The sequence below is a fragment of the Macadamia integrifolia genome, chromosome 5 (assembly GCF_013358625.1).
Source record: "Macadamia integrifolia cultivar HAES 741 chromosome 5, SCU_Mint_v3, whole genome shotgun sequence".
Taxonomy (NCBI): Eukaryota; Viridiplantae; Streptophyta; class Magnoliopsida; order Proteales; family Proteaceae; genus Macadamia; species Macadamia integrifolia.
Genome location: NC_056561.1, coordinates 25,958,577 through 25,968,903, shown reverse-complemented (window position 1 = coordinate 25,968,903; position 10,327 = coordinate 25,958,577). Strand labels below are relative to the sequence as shown.

General features: G+C 37.7%; 1 protein-coding gene across 3 annotated transcripts in view; it reads left to right on the top strand.

Moving 5' to 3' along the window:
• The first annotated feature begins 964 nt into the window (after window positions 1-964).
• The window catches only part of LOC122079011 (AT-hook motif nuclear-localized protein 1-like), a 20,938-nt gene continuing 11,575 nt past the window's right edge, over window positions 965-10,327 (top strand). For 2 of the 3 annotated variants that reach the window (XR_006140252.1, XM_042645227.1), the window contains exons 1-3: window positions 965-1,568; window positions 2,481-2,548; window positions 2,706-2,830. Coding sequence is in view for 2 of the 3 variants with exons in the window: in XM_042645227.1 (XP_042501161.1) it covers window positions 1,277-1,568; window positions 2,481-2,548; window positions 2,706-2,822 (477 nt within the window). In the remaining variant the exon portion in view is untranslated. Of the gene's footprint in view, window positions 1,569-2,480; window positions 2,549-2,705; window positions 2,831-3,372; window positions 3,897-10,327 lie in introns of those variants that run through there. The other variant, XM_042645226.1, reaches the window with a different exon arrangement.

Below are 10,327 nucleotides of genomic sequence, written 5' to 3'. Positions count from 1 at the left end.
AATGATTGGATATGACTAATGAGAGGGAGCCACCCTAGTAACAGTTGGGATCCACTATTGTATTAGAGCCAAACTCGAGGTGTCAATTTGTTACGAAAATCAACGAAACTGATATTAGCCATTTAATATCATACCGAATCAAATTGAGTAAGAATAGTATGGTTTTGATATTGAAAAATTAAATCATATTTGGTATCTTACGGTATCGATATGGGCCTACCATTGTATAAGAATTAGGAACGTTGCCTAGTACACAATAGGGATCTGACCATTTGTCTAGAAAATACTATTTTTTATTTCGCAAAAAATAATATAATTAATGATTATTTATTTATTTTTGTCTTTGTAAAAATAAATGACTATTATTAGTAGCCAATATGAAATAGAAGGCAGAAAAAGGAAAAAATATATATTTTCTAATTTTTCATAATTTTCTTTTTATAAATTTGAATTTCAAGAGTTCCGGTCAATTGATTGGATATGCCAAGTGAGGTGGAGCCACCCTGGAAACAAGTGTGATCCCCCATTGTATTAGAGCGTGATGGAACCACCCCAGAAACAATTGTGATCTACAAATGTATTAGAGCCAGACTTGAGGGTATCAATTTGTAAACAAAATCAAATATCGAAACTGATACTGGCTATTTAATATCATACTGAATCAAATTTAATAAGAATTAAAGATCAAAACTGCCTATTATTATTAGACGAATAAATAATAAAATACAGAAAAAGAAAAAATTTATGGTAATTTTTTACGGAAAATGGTTTATGTGGAAGAGTGTTACCCTTATGTCTAGTTGATTCTTCCTCTCGTGCTTCCATTGGTCCCTCACACGCGCATAGCGACGCTCCACACACTCTGGAAACACATTCCTTTTTTTTTTTTTTATTAGAAAGTGCATTTTAGACGCAAAAAATTGTATTTTACCATTTTTTTCTTCCAACAGGCAGAGGCAAGTGGCAACCACAGCTATATCAGTTGTAGCTGTTTTAAAAAACGTCCAGATTTCAAAAAGTGCTATTTCTTCTGTTCTTCATCTCTTCTCTTCTGAGTTTTTGACACCTTCGAAGAAACTGAAACTCCAAATCTTTTCAGTTTCCCTGAAACTTCAGTTTCAAGAAAGTAAAATCCAGGGAGGGAAGGGAGATCACCGTCTCCAGCTCTACGGCTAACAGGGAGACTGACTCTCTCCTTAGCCAACCACTGCCTAACGAGGTGGTAGACCCTCAGGAGAGAAGCATTGGTGGAGAAGGAGTAGGTAATGGCTTAGATATGACGAAGGGGAAGAAGAAGAGAGGGAGACCCAGAAAGTATGGTCCAGAAGGGAGCATAGCAATGGCTGCCTCTCAGGGCTTTTCCTCACCCCCTTCCGAGTTCGCTCTGAAACAGAATAGAGGGCCGCCGGCGCTGCTATCGACTGGTTCTGGGAATCTGCAACAGATTCCCCATTCAGGTCCAGAAGGGAGCACATCATCGGCTTTCTCTCAGGGCTTTTATTCACCGAATCAGAATAGAGGGCCGCCGCCGCGGGGTTCTGGCAATCGGCAACAGATTCCCACTTTGGGTGAGTTCTAACAAACCAAATGTTAAAAATTAAATTAAAATTTGTGTGTATTGACAAATGCTCTGTATTCTGTATGGTGGATTTGGGGATTTTAGTTTTTTATTTAACTTATGAAACCAAACGGGCTATGGATATGGGTTTCTTCAATTTTGTCCTGACAGGTTTTAGTTGATTTTTTATTTTTATATATTTTTCTCTGGTGAAGGTTTGTAAGTAAAAAGAGTCTTTACATACTATTTTACTTAAGATGGAGCGAACTTATTGAATTTTTCTATGGAGAGTTGGAAATTTTTATGTTTTTCATGATGAATTGTTCTATGGTGAGTTGGAAATGTTTATGTTTGTAACGATGAAATGCACTAATTTGCAGTAGATCTTGGAATAAGCTACCTGTAGTGGCTATCGGAAACTGGAAAATGACTCTTTCTCACAATTATAATGTGCTTTTAGAAAAATCTCCTTCTCCATGGACTCTAATAATCTTGGAACTAGATTGTTCTCAGGAATTTTTATTCCTATGTTGTAGCACTTCATTTTGTGAATATGGTGGAATGTGGTTATGTTATTTTTTGCTTACAAAGAATCCAATAGTGCAGTGGATTTTTTTGCCAATGACTGCAGCCTTAATTGTTCAAGTCAACCTTCCCCTTACTGATGTATTATACTCTTCGAAGATTTAACAGGGAGAAAGAGAACTTGACCTAAAGGGACTTTTGTGTGTAGTGCTTAATTTAATTTAATATATCAATATTTCTTTAGACGACCTAATAGTAGAACTTACATGAATGAGCATCTAGTCTTAAAGATACACTTCTAATGAAAAAAGAGGGCTTGCATTTAAATCAAATGGAAATGTCTCAAACAGTTGACTTGGTTCAATCTCGTTCCTGATCTTTGATTTGTTATTTTAAGGTGAATTGGTTGCGGATGTAGAAGGAAGAGACTTCACGCTGCACATGGTTACTATACATACAGGGGAGGTAATACTTTGATTATTGAATTTTCCTTATGTGGCCTATTGAATTTGGAATCTATCATTCTTTATTTTCCAACTTTAGGAACTACCTGAGAGATTTATTTATGTACCTATGACTTCTAGTTGGGTTTACATGAAAATGGTATAACTTTTACTTGTAGAATGTCGCTGCAAAGGTAATTTCACTTATTGGTCCTCGAGCTGTTTGCATTCTCTCTGCAAATGGATTTGTTTCTAATGTTACTATCCGTCAGCCTGGCTCCTTTGGCGTATTTTGACATATGAGGTATGATATCAAAATTTTCTTTTCCCCTTTTCTCTTTCTTTATTTTGAGATTGTGAAAAAATGGTGTGTACCCAATGTACGAGGCTCCTGTCATTGCGGGGTCTAAGGAGGGTCATGATGTACGTAGCCTTATTATTATGTGCTTATTATGATAAATGGGGTCATGCATGTAATTAAGTGCACATAATTAAGTGGAAGTCTTAGGAAGATAGGAGAAGTTGTGGAGTCGTGCCTTCAGTTAATAGGAATTACAACTGATTAGGAGTTGCGTGGGTAGTGGATTGGTAGTTCTCTTATTTGAAAGTTGAGTAGTTACTATCACTGCTTGTAATACTTTAAATAGGTGGCAATCTAATGGAATAGGTAGACTTGAATGACAATTGTGTTTCTATAAATTCTCTTTGGAGAAGGAGGTCATGGTTCCCTCAATAGAATTACACTTTGTCCATAAAAATATTTGCGCTTTTTCTTATTTTATTTTCCTATTTATCTCTCATCTTGTCTAATCTCCTATTTTCTCTCTCGCTTATTCACTTTATTAGCTAAGAGGGAATTCTCCCTTGCAAGCATCATCTGATATCGGAGCTTGGCTTCAATACTCTGCATTCACGCTGCCGTGTAAGAGGAAGTTCAAGAGGACGACATGCTTTATCCGCAACCTCAAGCTGTTTAGGTTGAAGGGTTTACAGGTACTGCCCACAAATTTGCCACTCACAGAGGCAACATGGGAAGACCTTGTTGCTATGCGCCAACAATTTCTTATATTCAGCTGTGAGGACAAGACTAATTTTCAAGGCGAAGGGAATTGTTATGTGCTTATTATGATAAATGGGGTCGTGCATGTAATTAAATGGGAGTCCTAGGAAGATAGGAGACATTGTGGAGTCATGGGTTTGGCTAATAGGAATTACAAATGATTAAGATTATTGTAGGTAGTGGATAGGTAGTTCTTTTATTTGAAAGTTGATTAGTTATTATAAATCAGACCCATTAAGTTGGGATAAGGCTGAGTTGTTGTTTGTTGTTGTAGTGTCTTTTTTTTTTTTTTTAGTGAAATTAATTATTATAATGTTGTGAATACTTTAAATAGGTGGCACCTAATGGTATAGATTTTTTTTTTTTTTTTGGGTAAGATGATTGCATTAAAAGGCTAAAGGAGATCAGAATATGCAGAGTTAACAAACCAATTTAGGCAAGAAAGAAAACATGAATCAACAATGATTTTTATCCCAAAATTGGCCATAGACTGAGCTACTGTATTGGTTGAACGACAAATGTCTGAAAGAAACAAAAGAAAATGAGGAAGCTAAGTGTAATATATCCTCAGTAATAGGAATGACTTCAATTGTTGGGCTCTTCCCTTTGATCCCCTTAATCACCTCTAAGCAGTCCGATTCGATAACAAGACGATCAATTTTTGTTTTAATAGCAAGAAGCATACCATTTATTGCTCTTGCCTCAAGTTGCGAGATGTTGGTTGAATTATCAGCATAGACAGAACCTGCAATAAAGTTACTAGCAGCATCTCTAATGATAGTAGCGATAGAACTTCGATTCTTTCTTGCACTAAAAGCAGCATCAGTGTTAAGCTTGAAAGTACCATGATGTGGTTTTTCCTATTTAGTTGGATTTGTTAAGCATTGTTTGGATGATCTGCAATTCTGAAACGAAGAAGTTGCTAAGGCGTTTTCAAATTCTTGGAGATGAGAAAGGGCACGCTCAACCACTTGTTGAGGAGATTCTTTGTTGCCTTTGAAGATGAAAGAGTTCCTTGATTTCCATAACTCCCAATTGATAAAGGCCACAATAGAATCAATTTTTTCAAAATCATTCACTTGTTTAGACTTAAGAAACCATTGCTCAAGCCAATTAATGAAACTTTCATGGATCATGACATCAGATGAAGTGAAAGTGGGGAAGCAAACCATGCAGCTCTTGCAAATGGACATTGAAGAATAAGATGTATGATGGTCTCTTCTTCTTGTTGACATCTTGGACAATCAGCCTCCATATTCTGTAGATGCTTCTTGAGGTTGCTTTTACTTGAAATGGCATTATGGCAACATCTCCAAAGAAAGTTGCGAAGCTTTGGAGGGGCATTAATTTTCCACAATCTTTTCCAAAACTCCTTTGGCTTTCTATTATCATTAGTAGATGCACCTTGTAGCGACTTGTCATTCATGAGATTTAAAGAGATGATAAGCTGATTTAATAGTGAAGAAGCCATGCTTATTAGGGGTCCAAATCAACTTATCCTCTCTGGCTTGCATTGGAGGAGGAATTTGCAAAATATGATGTGCTTCATGAGGAAGAAAAATTTGATTGATAATATCAGAATTCCATGTACAGTTTTGACCATCAATAAGGTCAGCAACCTTTTGTAAGTAGGAAAAAGGAGGCTTAGGACTTTGAATTATCCCATTAGGAAGTCCAGAAACCCATCTATCTCCCCATATATTGACACTTAGACCATTGCCAATTGACTAAGAAATTCCCCAAGAAAGAAGGGAACGTCTACATATTATGCCTCTCCATGCCCATGAGGGATAATTACCAATGGATGCTTGAAAAAAAATTGTGTTAGGAAAGTAAAGACTCTTCATAACTTGGGTCCAAAGGGAGTTTTCATTGGTAATCAACCTCCATCCCAACTTGGCTAAATATGCCATGTTTTGAGATACTAACTCTTTGAAGCCAAGCCCACCGTCATCCTTGCTTCTAGTAAGCTTTTGCCAACTAATCCAATGTGTCTTCTTAACTCCATTCTTGCCCCACAAAAATTTTGAGGTTGCACTTGAAATTAGGTGAAGAATAGATTTTGGAAGCTTGAAGGCACTCATGGCATAGCAGGGAGTGGCTGTAATTACTGATTTAATTAAAATTTCTTTACCTACAGGTGATAGAAGTTTTTCCTTCTTTCTATTCAACTTGCTGAGAACCTTGTCCTTAGTATCTGCAAAAATATTAGATTTAGATTTAGCAAAATCACTAGGAAGACCCAAATACTTATTCTTCCCTTTAGCTTCACTACAAGGAAAGATTTGCATTATCTCCACTTTCACCAAAGGTGGGGTATTCCTACCGAAGGTGAAACAAGATTTATGCAAATTGATTGCTTGCCTAGAAGCTTTGCAATATTTTCAATTATATGCTTCTAATTATGGAGATGGTTTCCTTAAATTCTCATGAATAGGAGACTAGCATTTGCAAAGAATAGCCTTGAAATCATTGGACAATTCCTTTTCATTCGAATTCTTCTATAGCTCCTTCATCAATAGCCTTCGATATCATAAGAGCAAGCACATTCTCTCACAAATGAGGAAAAGAAAAGGGGAAATAGGATCACCTTGCCCAAGTCCCCGAGTAGGAATAATACTTCCTTTTGGGACACCTTTTATCAAGATTGAATATCTCACAGTGGTTACATATTGCATGATAAGATGGACCCACTTTCACAGAAACCTAGCTTCTTCAGAACACCTTGGAGAAAAGACCAATCCACTTGATCAAAAGCTTTTCACATATCTATTTTAAGAGATCCAGATAGCTTTCTTCCTTCTTTTTTCGCTGAAGAAAATGAAAAACTTTATGGGAGATCAAGATATTATCAGTGATTGATCTGTTGTAACCCGGCAGTCACTGAGAGGGGGGGTGAATCAGTGAGTTCAATTCCGATACCTAAAAACCTGTCCGATGTCTGGCCAAGAAAAACCTGATGTACCTGTCCCGATGGCCTGGAATGACTGGAAACTTGTACTGACAAGTTTGGTGTTCACACCTTCTCTCTCCTTGGCTTCTTGCTCTTCAAAGCAAACACATCCTTGCTTTCTTCTCTTCTTCCTTGGCTTTGAGTTAATGTACCATTAACACACTTCAACCACCTCTTTTACCTCCTTTAATGGCCTAAGAACATTTATCATCAAGAATGCATGTTCATTCAAGGACCAACAAAGAGGGGGAAGCTTCTCCTACCAAAACCGTAGCCTTCTTTCACTCAAAACCCATTTTTCTTGCTTCCATGGTGTAGGGCTTGAAAAAACGAAGAAGCTGCAACTTGGTTCACCCAAATCCGACTTAAAATGAAAGAGATATGACCTTTTGAAGTTGGAGCAATGAGATAGCCCGAAATGGAATCTTCGTACGGGTGGCGTAGGCTACACCGGCGGCGCGCGCAACAGGGGCGAAATCTGACCGTAGATCTCATATAAGAGATCTTATAATCCAAGCCGTCCGATTAAACCAACGGACAACAGATCCAAACCGTTAGATTTGAATCTCGATGACGTCATCATGACGTAGGCGCTGACATCGTCAGAAGTGTTGTCGATCTATGATTGGTTGCTTTTCCGGATTTTAAGGGAGCTTGTCTCCCACTCACAAAAGTGAAAATGCATATTGACCGTTGGATCCGAATCTTCCATGATGGCTTTAATCAGATTTCATGAGATCATTAAGATCGGAATCCTTTTTATACCTTCTGTACACGCGCGAAACACAATAACATACCTTGATATAGTGTAGCGCCAGTCCATCAAGAATTATGCATCTAACCAATCAAATCCCACGCGCAAGCATCTATCTCGTCCATATCACACCAAAATCTCAGCAGCCTTTGGATGGGCATCAAGCCTACGTGGTCGAATCTTGGCCGTCCATTTCACTTCCCTTGACTCCTCTTTATTACAATCAAGCCCCTGCCTCCATATGTTTCAGTGCTTAAAGACCCCTTGCAACTCAGACCTTCAAAATCTTTAAATTACACAAAAGCCCTTCGAATTTCAAAAATAAATTCCGAAAAATCCACCCAACACCGAGAGCAACTGATGGATTTTCGGTTTGGATTTTCGAACCGACTTTACGGAAACGCTTATAACTTTTTCATACGATATCCGATCGAGATGAAACAAAGTGCGTTGGAATCGTAACTGGATGCTCTACGACTTTTCAGAAGACTCAATCATCTGAATCATCCATGTAAAAAGACCAAAATGCCCCTACACCTTTCCAATGACGTATCTTTCTCATACAGAATCGGAATGCGATGAAATCAGAACCGTTGGAAATATTGTATTTTTGTCGTATTGTTACATGTAGAACGCTTCCTTTAAAAAATTCATCTTCAATGCCGAAACTGCCCTTGACTGCCATAAATGCCGTAACTTCTTCATACGGTATCGGAATGTGACGAAATCAAATGCACTGGACTAGGAAAATTACAATCTATATTTTTCATGAAGAACCGATCTTCCAAAAATGTCATTTTCATTGCCGAAAATGCCCTCGATCGTAAATAGGCCAATTTTGCCAGTTTTGACCCAGAAACCCGCACCACCTATTAATGATGTATTAAACCACTCCATGCATACCAAGCTGCTCTGTTATCTCATCGGTGACACTGGATACTGCCATGTCATCATTTTCATCAACGTCACCCAAACTGGCCACGTCATCACCGCCACGTGGCCGAGTTGCCAACAAGGACAACCATAAAACAACATGATCTTCCTTTAATAAAAGTACTTTGGGTGTGGTTTATAATGTCATTTAGAAGAGGCTTCAAGCGATTAATAAGGATTTTGTATACCACCTTGTAAGCCACATTGGTTAAAGCAATTGTTCTGTATTCACTAATGGTTTCAGGAGACTTTCCTTTTGGGATTAAAGTAATGTAAGTCTGATTCGAATGTTTCAAGAGAAATCCAGATATGAAAAAAGATTGAACCGCCTTAATTAAGTCATTTCCAATGATGTTCCAAAAGTTGTGGTAAAACATACCTGAAAGCCCATCTGGACCTGGAGATTTGTTTGGATTGATTGAGAAAACTGTTTTTTATCTCCTCAGATGATGGGATCTCACATAGCCTAGCATTAGTAGCATCATCTATTTTTGGCTCAATTAGATCTAGGACATCATTCATATCTTGAGACGTTTCAGCTTGATATAAATCATTGAAATACTTTGTAATTTCCATTTCAATTTCTTTAGATTCTTCCTTCCATTGACCATCCACCTTTAGTCTCTAGATACGATTATTTGTCCTTTGAATTGTTGTTGCATGGAAAAAGGCAGTATTTCGATCTCCAGCCGTTAACTAATTAATTCTGGATTTTTGGTTCCATAGAAGTTCCTCCCTCTGGAGCATTTGATCCAAGTTTTTCCTAATTTCTTCTTTTTTTGCATGATTAGTTGATGTTCTTTCCCTTTGAACTTGAGAAGAAGTTTCCATTTTGTATCTTGAACATTACCGAATCAAGTCTAGTTCCATTGTTTCAGAATAAATTGACATTCTCTAATTTTCTTGCTTAACTTGAACATTGCAGATCCCTGAATATCCAAACTTCATGCTTTTTGAACAGCTTCCTGACAAGTGGGGTCTCTGATCCAAATTTGTTCAAATCAGAATGATTGTCTGCCTTTTGTTCTTTTTGGATGAGTGTCAAGAAGAATTGGCAAGTGATCTGATCTCCACATAGGTAGATTAAATATTGCAGCTTCATCAAACAATATTCTCCAGTTACAATTGCTGAAAGCTCTATCCAGTCTTTCCATGACAAGATCTTCTCCATTCCTTCTATTTGTCCATATGAATTTCGGACTAGAATAACCCAAGTCCACCCACCTACAAGCATCTACCACTTCCTTGAAGCGGCAAATGTCAGCATGGCTTTTAGATCGACCACCTTGCTTCTCATGAGTAGCTAGAATGTCATTGAAATCACCCCAAACAAACCAAGGCGATTCTTAGTATCATCTGAAATTCGTCTTAGATCAGTCCATAATTTGTCTTTCTCATTTGAAGACGTTGGGGCATAAACACAAGGTAAACGCCAACCAGATTTTAATTCAGGAGTAGATAGATGAACATCAATAGTATTTTTAGAAGTAGAGAGCACGGCAATATCTACATTGTCTTGCCACCATAATCCAATTCCGCAGACCTACCTTCAGGAGGAACATAAACATAATGATTGAAACATGGTTTCCTCCTTATTTTGTCAAAATACTCACTTGTACATTTAGTTTCAGCAAGAAAAACAAAACATAGCCTTTTTGAGTTAACTCTTTTAAGGCACGGATTGTTGAGGGCTAGTCCTTGACAGTTCTAGCATAGGCCTATCATCTTGTTCCGTAGAGTTGCTTGTCGGCGACCTCCACGATTTTCTCATTCTTAGAATCACTAGAACCATTTGAATTTGGTGTAACAGTGGCTTGATAAGCTTGAAGAGTTTCAAGACTAACATGGGAAGATTGGATTGTGATGGATATGGGTTCAGAGATACCTGGCATATGAAATATATGGGCTTGGGCATGGCATTGAGTTGGGCTTAGTGAATCAAAATGGAACAGCTTTCAAAGAGCCCTTTTAGATACAATATTTTGAGAGAAGAGATCTTCAACGTCATCACGAGCTCTCTTTTCTTTCCCACTACAAGTGGCTATGTAATCATTAACATTAACGTCCAGTTTGTGGGCCTCAACCATATGGCAAAAGTTCT